The sequence below is a fragment of the Chiloscyllium plagiosum genome, unplaced genomic scaffold (genome assembly GCF_037043375.1).
Source record: "Chiloscyllium plagiosum isolate Xiang-an unplaced genomic scaffold, Cpla_swu_hap1 HiC_scaffold_9, whole genome shotgun sequence".
Lineage (NCBI taxonomy): Eukaryota > Metazoa > Chordata > Chondrichthyes > Orectolobiformes > Hemiscylliidae > Chiloscyllium > Chiloscyllium plagiosum.
Window position 1 is genome coordinate 59548142 of NW_028270147.1, and position 18452 is coordinate 59566593.

Below are 18452 nucleotides of genomic sequence, written 5' to 3' on the forward strand. Positions count from 1 at the left end.
GTTCTTAGAGGCTGGCATATCTCTGATCAACTTACAGGATACTTTTGCACTTCAATGCTGTACCTCAGGGCAGTCAGTCAGGATGCTCTCCACCCAAGGAATGAGAAGCCAAATATCAGGCAGCCCACCAGCCATCTTAACCCTTTCTGCTCTCCTGCAGTCTGTTTTCCTCCTGGAATGAGAAAGGCAATTAGTTGTAGGATATGAAAAAGGGTGGCATAGTTACTTTCATTGCAGGTGGAAGGGTTCCCTTGCAAGTGAGAAGGCAACGCTGAGGCCACACATTGTTCATAATGTTGGGGAGATGAGAGTAAATGAGTGAAGATGTTGCAGGTAGTCAGAGTGGGAAAGTATGAACCTTGGTCGGAGATGGGTACTGAAGCAGAGAGACAGTGAATGAGTATTGGGGAGAAGGTGATGACATTACCTTGGCAAAGTGGCCAAGGTCATTGACCTTTTTCCTGCAGTGCTGGTCATTCCTCCAGACAGCTGAGACTGCATTGACCTGGTTGGCAACCATAGACCAGACTGGCAGGATCTGATGTTGTGCTCCCCTCTGCTGATCCTGGAGTAGAAAATGTTCCACCTCTGCATCATCCTGTCCAGCTGGACCTCCAGGTCCCTGCCTTTAACGTAGGGACCATTTTCCTCTGTCTGCCATGTCTAGGGTAAATGTCAGGGCAGCTCCAGCCACTGTGCTTGTGTAGATGCACAATGGGCTTTTAAAGATGGCGCATGTACAAAGGATGCTGTTCTTTCAGCACATATCCAGTGCGTGTGAGGTGTGCTGGGTATGGTGCATAGTACGAGGATATAACTGGGCAGGTGGTTAATGAGGTAAGTTTGTTCGGATACAACCCAAAATTTCATTGGGCCTTGCAGTGAAAATCCCCTTTTGTAAAAATATTCAATGCACTTAGCAAAAAACAAAGTAGGATTTAACCCAATGTCTTTATTTTCAGCAATGCTGACGTTCTTTACTACCAAATGACTATTTTCTCATTCTTTGGCAGTTTTTAAATTCAATTCCTTAAAGCCTTTGGCCTGGATGTGTGAAAATCCAGTTGCTTTTATTCATTTTTTTTGGGGGGTGAACAGTTTGTGGACATGCAATGAAAATAGGATCATGATCTTCTGGAGTGAGCTTCACAACTGAACCATCTGTTGGCAACTTGCCCATGTCAGGATGTCTAAAACCCATGACTTCAAGTTGTTAAAGATTAGCACAAATATCTTTTAATGCACTTGTTTTAAAGCTACATTTTCCATCATCCTACAGATGTATTTTGTTTTGTTTTGTCCACTATTCCGCTATTTTAGAATTTGAGCATTACTGTTAACCTGGCTATTTGTTGTCCATGCTTAGTTATGCTGCTGTTTCATCACTTAGTTGTTCAGCCCTGTAAGTGGACTGGAATGGATTATCCAGAACAGGAAGCCCTGGCCTCTGTAGCATTTGAAGTTAGGAAATGGTACAGTTTGCCTCTGTATCCTCAAGCAGGCAAGCAAGGAAATATTTCTGTCTCAATTGGAAGGGGACTAATATACTGGCAGGGAAATTTGCTAGAACTGCTTGGGAGGATTTAAACTAGTAAGGTGGGGGGTGGGACCCAGGGAGATAGTGAGGAAATAGATCAATCTGAGACGGGCACAGTTGAGAACAGAAGTGAGTCAAATAGTCAGGGCAGGCAGGGACAAGGTAGGACTAATAAATTAAACTATTTATTTCAATGCAAGTGGCCTAACAGGGAGGCAGATGAACTCAGGGCATGGTTAGGAACATGGTACTGGGATATCATAGCAATTACGGAAACATGGTTCAGGGATGGGCAGGACTGGCAGCTTAATGTTCCAGGATACAAATGCTACAGGAAGGATAGAAAGGGAGGCAAGAGAGGGGGGGAGTGGCATTTTTGATAAGGGATAGCAATACAGCTGTGCTGAGGGAGGATATTCCCGGAAATACATCCAGGGAGGTTATTTGGGTGGAACTGAGAAATAAGAAAGGGATGATCACCTTATTGGGATTGTATTATAGACCCCCCAATAGTCAGATGGAAATTGAGAAACAAATTTGTAAGGAGATCTCAGCTATCTGTAAAAATAATAGAGTAATTATGGTAGGGGATTTTAACTTTCCAAACATCGACTGGGACTGCCATAGTGTTAAGGGTTTAGATGGAGAGGAATTTCTTAAGTTTGTACAAGACTATTTTCTGATTCAGTATGTGGATGTACCTATGAAAGAAGGTACAAAACTTGACCTACTCTTGGGAAATAAGGCAGGGCAGGTGACTGAGGTGTCGGTGGGGGAGCACTTTGGGGCTAGCGACCATAATTCTATTAGTTTTAAAATAGTGATGGAAAAGGATAGTCCAGATCTAAAAGTTGAAGTTTTAAATTGGAGAAAGGCCAATTTTGACGGTATTATGCAAGAACTTTCGAAAGCTGATTGCAGGCAGATGTTCGCAGGTAAAGGGACGGCTGGAAAATGGGAAGCCTTCAGAAATGAGATAACAAGAATCCAGAGAAAGTATATTCCTGTCAGGGTGAAAGGGAAGGCTGGTAGGTATAGGGAATGCTGGATGACTAAAGAAATTGATGGTTTGGTTAAGAAAAAGAAGGAAGCATATGTCAGGTATAGACAGGATAGATCGAGTGAATCCTTAGAAGAGTATAAAGAAAGTTGGAGTATACTTAAGAGGGAAATCAGGAGGGCAAAACGGGGACATGAGATAGCTTTGGCAAATAGAATTAAGGACAATCCAAAGGGTTTTTACAAATATATTAAGGACAAAAGGGTAACTATGGAGAGAATAGGGCCCCTTAAAGATCAGCAAGGCAGCCTTTGTGTGGAGCCACAGAAAATGGGGGAGATACTAAATGAATATTTTGCATCAGTATTTACTGTGGAAAAGGATATGGAAGATATCGACTGTAGGGAAATAGATGGTGACATCTTGCAAAATGTCCAGATTACAGAGGAGGAAGTGCGGGATGTCTTGAAATGGTTAAAGGTGGATAAATCTCCAGGACCTGATCAGGTGTACCTGACAACTCTGTGGGAAGCTAGAGAAGTGATTGCTGGGCCTCTTGCTGAGATATTTGTATCATCGATAGTCACAGGTGAGGTGCTGGAAGGCAGGAGGTTGGCAAACGTGGTGCCACTGTTTAAGAAGGGCGGTAAAGACAAGCCAGGGAACTATAGACCGGTGAGCCTGACCTCGGTGGTGGGCAAGTTGTTGGAGGGAATCCTGAGGGACAGGATGTACATGTATTTGGAAGGGCAAGGACTGATTCGGAGTAGTCAACATGGTTTTGTGTGTGGGAAATCGTGTCTCACAAAATTGATTGAGTTTTTTGAAGAAGTAACAAAGAAAACTGATGAGGGCAGAGCAGTAGATGTGATCTATATGGACTTCAGTAAGGTGTTCGACAAGGTTCCCCATGGGAGACTGATTAGCAAGGTTAGATCTCATAGTTTACAGGGAGAACTAGCCATTTGGATACAGAACTGGCTCAAAGGTAGAAGGCAGAGAGTGGTGATGGAGAGTTGTTTTTCAGACTGGAGGCCTGTGACCAGTGGAGTGCCACAAGGATCGGTGCTGGGTCCTCTACTTTTTCTCATTTACATAAATGATTTGGATGCGAGCATAAGAGGTACAGTTAGTAAGTTTGCAGATGACACCAAAATTGGAGGTGTAGTGGACAGCGAAGAGGGTTACCTCAGATTACAACAGGATCTGGGCCAGTGGGCTGAGAAGTGGCAGATGGAGTTTAATTCAGATAAACGCGAGGTGCTGCATTTTGGGAAAGCAAATCTTAGCAGGACTTATACACTTAATGGTAAGGTCCTAGGGAGTGTTGCTGAACAAAGAGACCTTGGAGTGCAGGTTCATAGCTCCTTGAAAGTGCAGTCGCAGGCAGATCAGATAGTGAAGAAGGCGTTTGGTATGCTTTCCTTTATTGGTCAGAGTATTGACTACAGGAGTTGGGAGGTCATATTGCGGCTGTACAGGACATTGGTTAGGCGACCGTTGGAATATTCCGTGCAATCCTGGTCTCCTTCCTATTGCAAAGATGTTGTGAAACTTGAAAGGGTTGAGAAAAGATTTACAAGGATGTTGCCAGGGTTGGAGGATTTGAGCTATAGGGAGAGGCTGAACAGGCTGGGGCTATTTTCCATGGAGCCTCGGAGGCTGAGGGGTAACCTTATAGAGGTTTACAAACTTATGAGGGACATGGATAGACAAAGTCTTTTCCGTGGGGTGGGGGAGTCCAAAACTAGAGGGCATAGGTTTAGGGTGAGAAGGGAAAGATATAAAAGGGACCTAAGGGGCAACTTTTTCACGCAGAGGGTAGTACGTGTATGGAATGAGCTTCCAGAGAATGTGGTGGAGGCTGGTACAATTGCAACATTTAAGAGGCATTTGGATGGGTATATGAATAGGAAGGGTTTGTAGGGATATGGGCCGGGTGCTGTCAGGTGGGACTAGATTGGGTTGGGATATCTGGTCGGCATGGACAGATTGGACTGAAGGGTCTGTTTCCATGCTGTACATCTCTCCGACTCTGTGACTCTATTGACACCCACACACATGGGATTAGATGGAAAATGTACAAAACTGGGAGAAAAACAAGCATGGAAAAATGTTGGAACTTGACAGTGTATTTAAAGAGAAAAAGATAAGATACTGTACCATGCAATGGTTAAACATGACAAGAAACCTGATTATGCAATTGTTTACTAGATTGGGCACTAGAATTTAAATCCAATGCAAATAAAATAGACTTCAGTGTAGAGAAGAAATTTCCTTGAATGATTTCCATGGGGCAGGTATAATGAGTGCACTCCCATTTGTCCTTTTTACAGCATATGGAGCTGTTGTGTACTGATCGGCTTTGTCTGTTTCTGTTATTCACTTTGGTATCCAGAATTTGCAGTTTTGTTTCTTAATTGTTTATAAATGCTGTGTACCACTGGCAATTATTTTATTAAATGCATTATAAAATGACAGGTGATACTGGGTTCTCAGTATCTCACCTGCAGAGTCACAAGCAAGTATGGGGAGGGTGTGTGGCCCATAAAAACTAGAAGATACAAGGATTCTATGTGATCTGATCTCAGTTATGGTGGGTTTGGAGGGGTAGAATGGGGCTAGATAGGTTGTACATTTGGGCTCCGCTTCAGGATAAGGATCAGTTATGGTTCTCATTTTGGATTTTTATTTAGTGAGGTGACGGTTTCGTGAAACCTTGTCTGGATGTATTGCTGCTGCTGTCACATGTAAAAGGCTGAGATTATATCCTATATTGAATTAGTAACTTTGGGCATTCATGCTCTTTCCAATGTATAATTTGTGACTCACATTCCATTTTTATTTATAAACCATTTGGCAGCATTAATGGTTAATTGTTGTGGTTCTGTTCGCCGAGTTGGGAATTTGTGTTGCAGACGTTTTGTCCCCTGTCTAGGTGACATCCTCAGTGCTTGGGAGCCTCCTGTGAAGCGCTTCTGTGATCTTTCCTCCGGCATTTGTAGTGGTTTGAATCTGCCGCTTCCGGTTGTCAGTTCCAGCTGTCCGCTGCAGTGGTCGTTATATTGGGTCCAGATCGATGTGCTTATTGATCAAATCTGTGGATGAGTGCCATGCCTCTAGGAATTCCCTGGCTATTCTCTGTTTGGCTTGTCCTATAATAGTAGTGTTGTCCCAGTGGAATTCATGCTGCTTATCATCTGTGTGGATAGCTGGTCGTGTCGTTTCGTGGCTAGTTGGTGTTCATGGATGCGGATCGTTAGCTGTCTTCCTGTTTGTCCTATGTAGTGTTTTGTGCAGTCCTTGCATGGGATTTTATACACTACATTGGTTTTGCTCATGCTGGGTATTGGGTCCTTCGTTCTGGTGAGTATTTCTGAACTGACAGCCAGACTACTGCGACCACTAGGACTCATAACAGTACACAAACCAACAGCCATTCTCAGACAACAACTCACCAGAACGAAGGACCCAATACCCAGCATGAGCAAAACCAATGTAGTGTACAAAATCCCATGCAAGGACCGCACAAAACACTACATAGGACAAACAGGAAGACAGCTAACGATCCGCATCCATGAACACCAACTAGCCACGAAATGACACGACCAGTTATCCTTAGTAGCCACGCACAGATGACAAGCAACATGAATTCCACTGGGACAACACTACTATTATAGGACAAGCCAAACAGAGAACAGCCAGGGAATTCCTAGAGGCATGGCACTCATCCACAGATTTGATCAATAAGCACATCGATCTGGACCCAATATACCGACCACTGCAGCGGACAGCTGGAACTGACAACCGGAAGCAGCAGATTCAAACCACTACAAATGCCGGAGGAAAGATCACAGAAGCGCTTCACAGGAGGCTCCCAAGCACTGAGGATGTCACCTAGACAGGGGACGAAACGTCTGCAACACAAATTCCCAGCTCGGCGAACAGAACCACAACAGCGAGCACCTGAGCTACAATTCTTCTCACAAATTAATGGTTAATGTTGTTGTTTTCTGTTGGAGATGGTCTGTTCAAGAGCATATTAAACCACTAAGTCAAATCAGTGTTTACCTTGACAACTGTAAATATAGATGGCCTTCATTATAGTCGCAGGGATCTGCGCTTGTCTGTATTTCTTTTTTTTGTGTTTCATGGTGTTCCAGGTCTTCCGAAATATAAGCGGCAAACGATGTTCACTCCCAGCCATGTCCAAAGCAAGGAGACTACACTATGAGGTAAAAATGAAGACTGTATAATGCAATGTTGAATTTTACAGCACAGCAAGAGTTCATCGTTTCACGAACCCTTAAAGAGGGATCCATTTAGTCTTACTCACAATTCCCTTTAATTATTTTTTCAAATATTTATTCATTTCCCTTTTCAAAATGCATCATGAACTCTGTATCCTATTTATGCATGTTACTTAACAGCTCTGTGCAGTTTGAAACGTTTCTAATCTCTCTTTCATTGAACAATCTTAACCTTGTATCCTCCAATGACTGATCAAATAATTTTTTTTAAGCAATGCCCTTTACTCTTCTGAATATTTCCATTGATCTCTTTTACTTTAGTGAAAAATGTCATTTCCTGCTCCCTGCTCCCTGCTTCTGAGTGACTCATCCTTGTATCTTAAGTCTGCTTTGCAACTCATCCATAACTTGAAAAATCACACAACACCAGGTTATAGTCCAACAGGTTTAATTGGAAGCACTAGCTTTCGAAGCACCGCTCCTTCATCAGGTGGTTGTGATGCGGCGGAGACGAAGGAATTGGGAGAATGGGATGGCGTTTTTACAGGGGGCAGGGTGGGAGGAGGTGTAGTCCAGGTAGCTGTGGGAGTCGGTCGGTTTGTAGTAGATGTCCGTGTTGATTCGGTCGCCTGAGATAGAAATAGAAAGGTCGAGGAAGGGGAGGGAGGAATCTGAGACTGTCCAGGTGAATTTGAGGTCGGGGTGGAAGGTGTTGGTGAAGTGGATGAACTGTTCAACCTCCTTGTGGGAGCACGAGGCGGCGCCGATACAGTCATCGATGTAGCGGAGGAAAAGGTGGGGGGTGGAGCCAGTGTAGTTGCGGAAGATGGACTGTTCCACATATCCTACGAAGAGGCAGGCATAGCTGGGGCCCATGCAGGTGCCCATGGCTACTCCTTTCGTTTGGAGGAAGTGGGAGGATTGGAAAGAGAAGTTGTTCAGGGTGAGGACCAGTTCAGTCCATCGATGTAGCGGAGGAAAAGGTGGGGGCATCGATGTAGCGGAGGAAAAGGTGCGTCTCCGCCGCATCTGCTCCCAGGAGGACCAGTTCCAAAAACGTACAACCCAGATGGCCTCCTTCTTCAAGGACCGCAATTTCCCCCCCGACGTGGTCGACGATGCCCTCCACCGCATCTCTTCCACTTCCCGCTCCTCCGCCCTTGAGCCCCGCCCCTCCAACCGCCACCAGGACAGAACCCCACTGGTCCTCACCTACCACCCCACCAATCTCCATGTACAGTGCATCATCTGCCGTCATTTCCGCCACCTCCAAACGGACCCCACCACCAAGGATATATTTCCCTCCCCTCCCCTATCAGCATTCCGTAAAGACCACTCCCTCCGTGACTCCCTCGTCAGATCCACACCCCCCACCAACCCAACTTCCACTCCCAGCACCTTCCCCTGCAACCGCAGGAGGTGCAAGACTTGCGCCCACACCTCCCCCCTCACCTCCCTCCAAGGCCCCAAAGGAAACTTCCATATCCGCCACAGATTCACCTGCACCTCCACACACATCATCTATTGCATCCTCTGCACCCGATGTGGCCTCCTCTATATTGGGGAAACAGGCCGCCTACTTGCAGAGCGTTTCAGTGATAACCTCTGGGACACCCGGACCAACCAACCCAATCACCTGTGGCTCAACACTTTAACTCCCCCTCCCACTCCACCAAGGATATGCAGGTCTTTGGATTCCTCCATCGCCAGACCACAACAACACGACGGTTGGAGGAAGAGCGCCTCATCTTCCGCCTAGGAACCCTCCAACCACAAGGGATGAACTCGGATTTCACCAGTTTCCTCATTTCCTCTCCCCCCCACCTTGTCTCAGTCAAATCCATCGAATTCAGCACCGCCTTCCTAACCTGCAATCTTCTTCCTGACCTCTCTGCCCCCACCCCAGTCTGACCTATCACCCTCACCTTGACCTCTTTCCACCTATCACATTTCCGACACCCCTCCCCCAAGTCCCTCCTCCCTACCTTTTATCTTAGCCTGCTGGACAAACTTTCCTCATTCCTGAAGAAGGGCTTATGCCCGAAACGTCGATTCTCCTGTTCCCTGGATGCTGCCTGACCTGCTGCGCTTTTCCAGTAACACATTTTCAGCTCTGATCTCCAGCATCTGCAGACCTCACTTTCTCCTCAACAATTTTGTAGAGTCTAATTTCCTTCTATTTGTATTCTAGCCTCTTTTATATACTCTCTAATCTTAAATGCACTTTTAATCTTCCTAATGTGTAGTTTTGTTTTTCCATTTGAAGCCCACAACTTCGCTTTTTGTACACTTTCCACATTTTAACATGTAATGCTTCCTCCTCCAAAGATGTAAGCTCGCACAATTAGCGAAATTTCACTTGACAGCTATCCTCCTCCTCTATAAATCACACTGAGTTGCAAACATTGATGCTGTACCTTCTACAGCCAAGTGTGTACCATTTTTTCAGTCGTGATTGTAACATTGGCCCCTGGGTATATCATGGGTTATATAGCTCATTCAAAGAAGGCCAGTCCAATGTAATTGCCCTGAAAAAGGACATATTCCCTTTTAACACCACTGCATTAATTTTATCCAGTCTATGGCAGCTTCATAACTAGATGCCTTTTCTAAAAAATCCTGCGGTACTGCAATTCCAAATCTCAGTACATGTTCTTTACTCTCTCAAAAAATACAATTAAATTTGTCAAGCATGATCTTTTTATAAATCTGCATACTTGGTCGAGATCTGTTTTAATTTAATCCTTCAGTATGAATCATAGAAACGCTGTCTAGTCCATAGCTCCTTGCTGACTCTATTATTTCTGCACAATCCTTTATCCAAAATCCTTGGGGCCTGTTGTTTTTTGGAATTCGGACATTTTCAGATTTCAGAATAAATGACATTTTCACAATGAAATTAAAAAAAAACTAAAAGCAGATGCACGTGTGAATAGTACATGCGCTGAGACACAATTGATGCCTGTCAGTGCTTGGCCACATCGCCACGTCACATCTGAGTGACGTGGTTCAAGTGGGTGTGGGGTTGGGTCACCTGCTCGCATGACAAAATGATGCTCCACACTCCATGAAAAACATTTTGGATAAAGGATTGTGCACCTGTATATTGCCAGCCCCCATTTATCCCTGTTAGAGTCTTATTTGCTGTGAGTTTCTCACCTTGTTCTCTCACCCCAGTCTGGAATGAATCCAAACCCAAATAAATTATGAAGGAATAGTTTTGAACCTTCACCTTATCTTTCCAAAGACATTTGAATGATGTTAGTATGGTTACCAATAACACCATGGTTGGACTACTCTGCTAAAACTGCATCCAGTATTGATTTAATGGTACATGGCATTACAAGAGAATGCACTCTTGTTCAGCTGTTTACAGCATCAACAGGGGATGGAAATGTGGGGAATAGTGGAAATATGTGCCTGACAGGAATGATCACTCAAAACAGTACTTGGAAAAAAAAGTATGAGTACAAACCATTGGTGGGTCTGGGCCACAATAGTGCTGGATTGAGGGGTCTGGACAGTGTAGATTGTCAAAACTGTTTCTGTTGGTGCAAGAATCCAGAGGAAGGGAACACTGCTCTGTGGCGATTGGCAAAAGAATAAATGGTGACATGAAAAACTTTTTCAAACTGTGTGGTTAGAAGCTGGAATGCACTGCCTGAGATTGTGGTGGAGGCAGATTCAATTGAGACCTTCAAAACAAGGTTAGATAATTATTTGGAAAGGAACAGCCTTTTTGAGGGCTGTGGGGACCAAACTACTTACTCTTTCAAAGAGCCAGTGTGGAAATGGAAACAAGCCAAATGGCCTTCCTCTATGTTGTAAACATTGTATGGGTGAAATTTGACAGGGCGGTTGTCTGTGGGAATCCAGCGTCACATCATTAGGGAAGACATGCTAGATGTAGGTACCAATTAGATGCTGAACTAGGCAGTGTTCGGAAAATACCCCTTGATACTGGTATCATCAATCAAGCACTATGCTTTCCCCTCCCTACCTCACCCAAGGAAGTCAGCAAACAAACCCAATAGACTTCAATTAGTATCTGGGTGGAAATTCCTGGATTTAATCAGATGGAGGCAGGAAAGTGGCTGGTTTCCCAGCAAGCGCCCTTCAACCCAGTTAAATGGATCCTCAAACACACTGCCAGGTCAGACATTAAATTTCAATCTAAAATTTTGATTTAATGATGAGGGGTTGAAAAGAGGAGAAAGCAGCCTTACAAACTTAAAATAGAGGAGGTATAGGAAGGGACTGAATGATGAAGAACTCCAGTATGCAAATATTTGAAAGAATTTAAAAATTGTAATTTATATTAATGATTTTAGTAGAATGCATTCAAAATGTAACATTTTACAATTAATAACTCCTAAACTAACAATCCTTTGAATGTATCACTGGTTGATAGTGAGCATTAAGAATGTTTATAATGTTTAAGTTCAAGTACAAATTTCCCACTTTGTCTAGATCACTGAATAAGTGTAGTACAAATAGTTTGCTTTGTGCTTTGGAAGGAGTGCAAGTACTCTGAAAATTCTGTCCTTGAGTCTCCCAACATTTGTTGGGCTCCCAGAATCAGATGGGGGGAGGGAGAATATGTTGGTTCAAGGCAATACATGGAGGGGCTGTCAATACTAGTGCAATGAGGCAGCAAGATATTGCAGTGGGAAAGACCAGAGATAGTCATGTCTGAGTGACTTGATTTTTCACAGCCCTTGGGTGCCATGATAGGTGTGAACTAATGAAAGAAAGATGGATGTGAACAGGGGCAAAAATTCATTATTGAACAGTAATTCAAATTTGTGTCACATTTGTTACCTGCTGGCACCTATCCAAGATTCCGTTCCACTGACTGTACCCCAGAACGCAAAACAAACACATCCACTTTCCATAGTGTTGGTACAGCTATGATTAAATAGAAAGCATAGTAACTAATGTTAATGCTAATCAATGTTGTCTGACCAAGCAAGGACAAAACCATGAATGAATTTAGAATAGATGACAATTGATATCAGTGATCTGGGAATAAGTTGACTCAATGGATGGCATGCAAATGAAATTGCTGGATTGGATGTTGATGAGGTAAAATTTTATAAAAGTGGATGAGAATTTAGGATAACAAGAACAAGGGTTAGATTTTAGTGACAAAATAAACTGAGGTGAGCAGGAGAATTATGAAGAAGGGTCACTGGACCTGAAACATTAACTCTGGTTTTTATCTCTAGATGCTGCCAGACGAGCTGATTTTTTTTTTCCCCCCAGCAATTTATTTAATTTTTGTTGTTGATATGGGCAGGAATTGCTTCAGAAATGGAAGGGATGTTTTGTGTTGGAGAGAATGTTGGTTTTGCAAGCTCAAGCTCCACTCAAGATTGAAAGTGAATAAGGGAGGGGAAATGAATTATGGTGTTTGTGGTTGAGGTGAAATTTATCACTATGGTTATCCCATTGTTCGGTAAAAGGAAATTGATTTTGTCCAAGAATGAAATTTGGAAGGTTGGGATTAGTTGTGGAGGTAACGGACATTTGCACTTAATACCCACCTGGTCTAAGTCTGTGAACGTTGCTGCTGCAAGGTACCAACCAAACAAGATGGATGTAGGGATGGCTCTCTGTGTGACTCTAGAAATAATGGAACAGAGTTAGGAAGTTTTTCTGAGGATGTTTGGATAAAAGGAACCTCGCTGACCTACTGGAGGAGAGGCACTGGAGGAAGGTGAATGGTTTGGTCTGTTAAAGGCTGAGGGGAAGTCCAAAGAGTTTATTTGTGATACTTAATTAGGAGAAGTGGAAACCTGGCTAGGGGGTTCGGATAGGAAGTTGCAGGAACAATGGGCATTGATCTTAAGAAATACATGAGGACTTTGAAGACAGAAGCGAGGGTCAGGGTTTCACTGGGTGTGGAATTTCTGACAGGTAAGGACTGATAATTTTGGAGTTTTGAAATGGATAGAAGCGTGAACCATTTCCAGTATCAAATAGCATATCACCGGTGGTTTTGCTGACTGCCTCTTTATTTTTTAACAGGGCCTAATCTTTCGTTTCAAATTCTTGATGCTTGTCACATTGACATGTGCTGCCATGACTATTGTGTTTTTCATTATAAGCCAGGTAAGCTATAACCCATAAAATTAACCTGTTCAAATATTTCTACTTCTGGTTCAATGTTGAGTAAATGAAAACAGGACACACAGTGATACCCACATATTATAACCAGCTATGAGAAATGAGGTGGTGTTGCTGTTAAAATAGACAGACTTGGCAACTCTTTACCTACCAGATCTGATTGACTGACTTCAACACTAAATCCTGGTCTGCAAGGATCACTCTTCCAAGCCAATTGTGGTTCTCTTTTAATATACATCTTGGGCTCTGAATACCTCACCAGGGATTTTAACCTGAGGTCTGCTTGGCTTTCTCACCAGATCTAGATTGAGGGTCAGAAGAGGCCCACACAGTTTAAAACGAACTAATTTTTTTTTATTGAATAAGGATGCTCCTCTTTCCCACAAGGGCAAACCTTTTTCCATTTGCCTGATCATATCTGGAGGCATCCCACCTTTTTCTGGGGGAAAGAAGTTGCGTCGAGTTCTTACTTTTGTAAGACCATAGGTGCAGAAGTAGGCCCTTCAACCCATTGAGTCTGCTTTGCCATACAATGAGATCAGTCCACTTCCCTGCCACCTTGTCCCATAATTGATTCTCTCATTGATTAAAAATCAATCGCAGTCTTGAACATACTTAATGATCCAACCTTAAGAGCCCTTTGTGGTAAAGAATTCCACAAATTCACAACCCTCTAAAAAATAAATTCCTTCTCATCTGTGTTCCAAGTGGGTGACCCTTTTTCTGAGGTAATGCTGTCTGGTCTTAGACTCTCCCACAAGGAGAAAACAATCTTTCCACATCTAGTTGGTTTTCAAGGTTAGCCTGCAGGGGATTACTGCTGTGCAAGCTAAGTTGAATGAATTCTATTTGGAAACTGAAGGGGATTACAGTATTTTTAAGCATCTGTACTATGAGACTCTCAACGCTCCATTGGCTTTTATCTGTGCTAGAGAACTATAGTGACAGTAGAAAATCTTAAGTAATTGTATTTTTCCAATGGAGTAGAAAAGGCTGAGTAGATTTAGAGATGTACAGCATGGAAACAGACCCTTCGGTCCAGCCCGTTCAGATATCCCAACCCAATCTAGTCCGACCTGCCAGCACCCAGTCCATATCCCTCCAAACCCTCCCTATGCATATACCCATCCAAATGCCTTTTAAATGTTGCAGTTGTGCCAGCCTCCACCATTTCCTCTGGCAGCTCATTCCATACACGTACCACCCTCTGCTTGAAAAGGTTGCCCCTTAGGTCCCTTTTATATCTTTCCCCTCTCACCCTAAACGTATGCCCTCTAGTTCTGGACTCCCCACTACAGGGAAAAAGCTTTGTCTATTTATTTTATCCATGCCCCTCATGATTTTGTAAACCTCTATAAGGTCACCCCTCAGCCTCTGACGCTCCAGGGAAAACAGTCCCAGCCTTTTCAGCCTCTCCCTATAGCTCAAATCTGCTAACCCTGACAACATCCTTGTAAATCTTTTCTGATCCCTTTCAAGTTTCACAACATCTTTCCGATAGGAAGGAGACCTGAATTACACACAATATTCCAACAGTGGCCTAACCAATGTCCTGTACAGCCGCAACATGACCTCCCAACTCCTGTACTCAATACTCCGATCAATAAAGGAAAGCATACCAAATGCCTTCTTCACTATCCTATCCACCTGCGACTCTACTTTTAAGGAGCTATGAACTTGCTCTCCAAGGTCTCTTTGTTCAGCAACACTCCCTAGGACTTTACCATTAAGTGTATAAGTCCTGCTAAGATTTGCTTTCCCAAAAAGCAGCACCTCGCATTTATCTGAATTAATCTCCATCTACCACTTCTCAGCCCGTTGGCCCATCTGATCAAGATCCTGTTGTAATCTGAGGTAACCTTCTTCACTGTCCACTACACCTCCAATTTTGGTGTCATCTGCAAACTTACTAACTGTACCTCTTATGTTATTAAACAAAAACATTTGGGTGGATACATGAAAAGGAAGGGTTTAGAAGGATACCTGTTTAGCATGGATGAGTTGGACCAAAGGGTCTGTTTCCATGCTGTACGACTCTCTGACTCTTACAAGCTGCAAAACAGACATGACAACAATCCAACAGATTTCCCATGTATGCAGTTCGCAGACGCAAAAACAGATGAACAGTCAGGCAGAGTCGCAACATGTGTATGCATTCAGCACATGGGACTCTTCTAAAAGTGAACCCTGTCTTAAAGGCTAGATACAATAGAACACTTACCATTCTTTGTAAATTGGAGTGGTTTCATTTTGATGATTATCTGAGCAGCATAGGTAAACAAATGACACTAATGACTAGAAACTACAGCAGAAGGCAAGTAAATAATGTAAACTAAAAGCAAAGTACCATTGATGCTGGATATCCAAAGAATCCTAATGGACTAAACATTAACTTTGTTTGTTCTACAAATGCTGTTGGGCTGCTGGATTTCTCCAAGACTTTGTTTTTATTTCAGACAAATAAGATTAATCATCACATTTGACTTTTATCATGCCACGTGTTCAAGTGTTCTTAAACACAATTTAAAATAGTTGTCACTGGTGTCCTATATGACCAAACGGTAAAGAATTTCAGTCAACTTTAATTCTCTGGCTGAAAATGAAATCTGGATATCATCAACAGTAAATGGTAGCCAAATGGCCAGTCATGGATTCCTTTATTGCCATAAGGAGACCAGTTACAGAACAATAATTATGATTCTTAGTGTGCAAACAAACTACACTAAATGAAGTTTTACGTTTATCAATTGAGTTGTCAGGGTGAATGGTGAGCCATTGAATATTCATCTTTTCTATGCATTCATGTTTGACCCTATTGTTGATTTCTCCTGGTCTTCCTTCAGTAAGGGACAAAGTTTAAAAATCACACACCAGGTAAGCGTCCAGCAGGTTTATTTGGAAGCACTGCATAATATTTCAGCACATCAAAATGCATTGATTACCTAGAGCTAACACTGAATCTAATTAAAGACCATCAGCATTCATTCTGCAATATGTTTGCTTTCCCATAATGAGTTGAATCAGTTCTGAAAGACAGGCACCTATTAAATATGGGCTCTGATTACAAGCAAGACCAACTGCTTCCAATCTATTTTGATGCAAATTTCCTCTTTTGCAATTAGATTAGATTAGATTAGATTCCCGACAGTGTGGAAACAGGCCCTTCAGCCCAACAAGTCCACACCAACCCTCTGAAGAGTAACCCACCCAGACCCATTTCCCTCTGACTGTTTAAATAAAGTTTAAAAATGGGCAGGGCTCCCCCCTGGACTTTCAAATTGGCACAGACTAATTATGGAATGTATTCCCCTTGACTTCCTTACAAATATGGTGCACCGAAAGACCGAATTATTTTATAAAATATGGCAGCCCTTTTTGAATTACATAAATACAGATATTTCGGCTATTCTAACAAGGGCTTTTATTTAATTGAGATTACAAACCTGGCTGGTCCGCGGCCCCTCGGGGGAGGAATCCCGCACGAATACGGGTTTTATTATATCTGATGCTAACACATCCCGAGCATGTAAGAGACTTAAATATACACCCTGGTTAGTTGTAGGTTAGATTAGTAGATAGTTGAGTTTTGTTTGTTTGTTTTTTTTTTCTTTTCGGTTTTTTTTTTGGTGTTTTGTTTTTTTTGTCAAATTTTGGCTATTGTATATTTGAGCTAATTGTATATCAATGTTTATATCTGAGGGTTTTGTTTATTTTTGTAAACTTGTAAAAATGTTAAATTTCTAATAAAAATATCTATTAAAAAAAAAATGGGCAGGGCTATTACATTGTTGTTTTCAAAGAATGGATACAAGGACTGAATATGAGCCCCAAAGTATCAGTAAAAGTTTTAGAACCCCATGTAATAAGAATAGAATTCTACACTTTTTTAATCATAAGTCTATTTATGCCTTTGTGCATCAAAGTGTGCCGATGTGAAATCTTCATGTTCGCCCATTTGGGAGGAAGTGGTAACAGCTAATGACTATTCAAATAACCTGTTCAATAGAGTTTGATCATCTAATCATGAGTCATGTGGCCTATAATCAATCTGATCCATGACATTTAGCAACTTTGTTTCATTTGTGTTTAATTTGCTTTGCTGTGGATTGCTACCTTGATGTGGTTGAGGTTTCTGCATTTCAGTGAGTGCTTGAGCAATACCATTGGGAGCTCCTTACTCTTGGAGGGGCACCCATGATGACAAGGCAAAGTGTGGTTCAAGAAGTTCTCAACAGCAAAACAGGCAAAGGAATACTGCTGTTCAACCACAAAGCAAATTGAGGTGATCCTAATTATCATGGTTTGACACAGCACATGATCTGCCCCACGCTGTAGGGATTCTATTCTATGATTTCTCAGGTTGGTGGTCAGATTTTGGCCTACAGTGCTGAGTCCCAAGGACTCATTTTAAAAAAGACTTTGCACAGGTTTCTCCCAGGGTCCATTTGCTAAGTCCCGTGGTGATAGGAACAGAACTGTGAGCATGGAGTCCCAAATCAAGAATTTACATGTCCTACAAATGCGCGAAAGTGATTGGACAACAGTGGGTCACAGATGTCTTTGCACAGCAGCATCTGTGACTGAGGAGTCCACTTAAGGTATGCTTTATTGCCTTGAAATGAGTGCTAGAAATAGTGTCTTAATTTCTCCTAACTGGGGACTAGTCCCTCTGGGATCCCCATCTTTGTGGTCAAAGGAAGAATGTCCCACAATTTAGAAAATGTTGAACACCCAAATAGCCATTTGGAAGGGAGAACTTCAGTTCTACCACCGCCCTTAGTGAGACCTGACTTCTTGGCAGGGGCAGCTGAAGGAACAAGGGCTGGGGGGACACTCCCAGAAAGAATGCAGCAATCCTAATATCCAAACAATTGGTTTTACCATCTGGAAATTGGATCTTGGTACAGTGCTAGAATTTTCCAGCTGTTTAACTGAAATGCTTATGACACCTCACTGACGGGGAGCCATAACCAAAATGACTCTATCATCAACATTTATGTCCTGACCCTTCACTCAGATGAAGATATTAAGGAAAAGGGCCAGTCTGATCTTGATGAAATCTTCAATGCTATTCCAAAAGAAGAAAAGGTCATCCTTCTGGGAACTCTAATGGCTGGTTTGGTCATATGATGTCTGGAGTGGAGCCATGAGGAAAAGCACTGCAAAAAGTGGTTTGCTGACACCATGGCCTCATTTTAACAAACTATCACATACAGGCACATACAAAGCCATCCTAAGTCAGTGTTGTCATTGTTTGTGTCAGTGATATCTGTATCACTTGATCCTCAGGAGACTGTTGTCTGCTGGACATATTGTTTACTTCTTTGATTAATAATGAACATCCATCTAGCACCAATACATCGTGATGTCCAATAGGAAGAGCACCTCAGAAGGATTTTCTGAGCCGCAGAAAATATGACTTCCTCTCTTGCGGACAAGAGGGAAATAGCATAGTAGTTTGCAAAACTGATCTATCTCATCTTTTTTAAAGAATGACAGCTGTTGTATTCTTGAGGTCAGACAGAAGGATCATAGA

The 18452-nt window shown here is 42.6% G+C and overlaps 1 protein-coding gene across 2 annotated transcripts in view; it reads left to right on the forward strand.

Annotated features, from left to right (window-relative positions):
- wls (Wnt ligand secretion mediator) overlaps window positions 1-18452 on the forward strand; it is a 79616-nt gene that overhangs the window by 51029 nt on the left and 10135 nt on the right. For both annotated transcript variants that reach the window (XM_087990665.1, XM_043699373.2), the window contains exons 9-10: window positions 6629-6772; window positions 12818-12901. In XM_087990665.1, the coding sequence (XP_087846791.1) occupies window positions 6629-6772; window positions 12818-12901 (228 nt within the window). The remainder of the gene's footprint in view (window positions 1-6628; window positions 6773-12817; window positions 12902-18452) is intronic.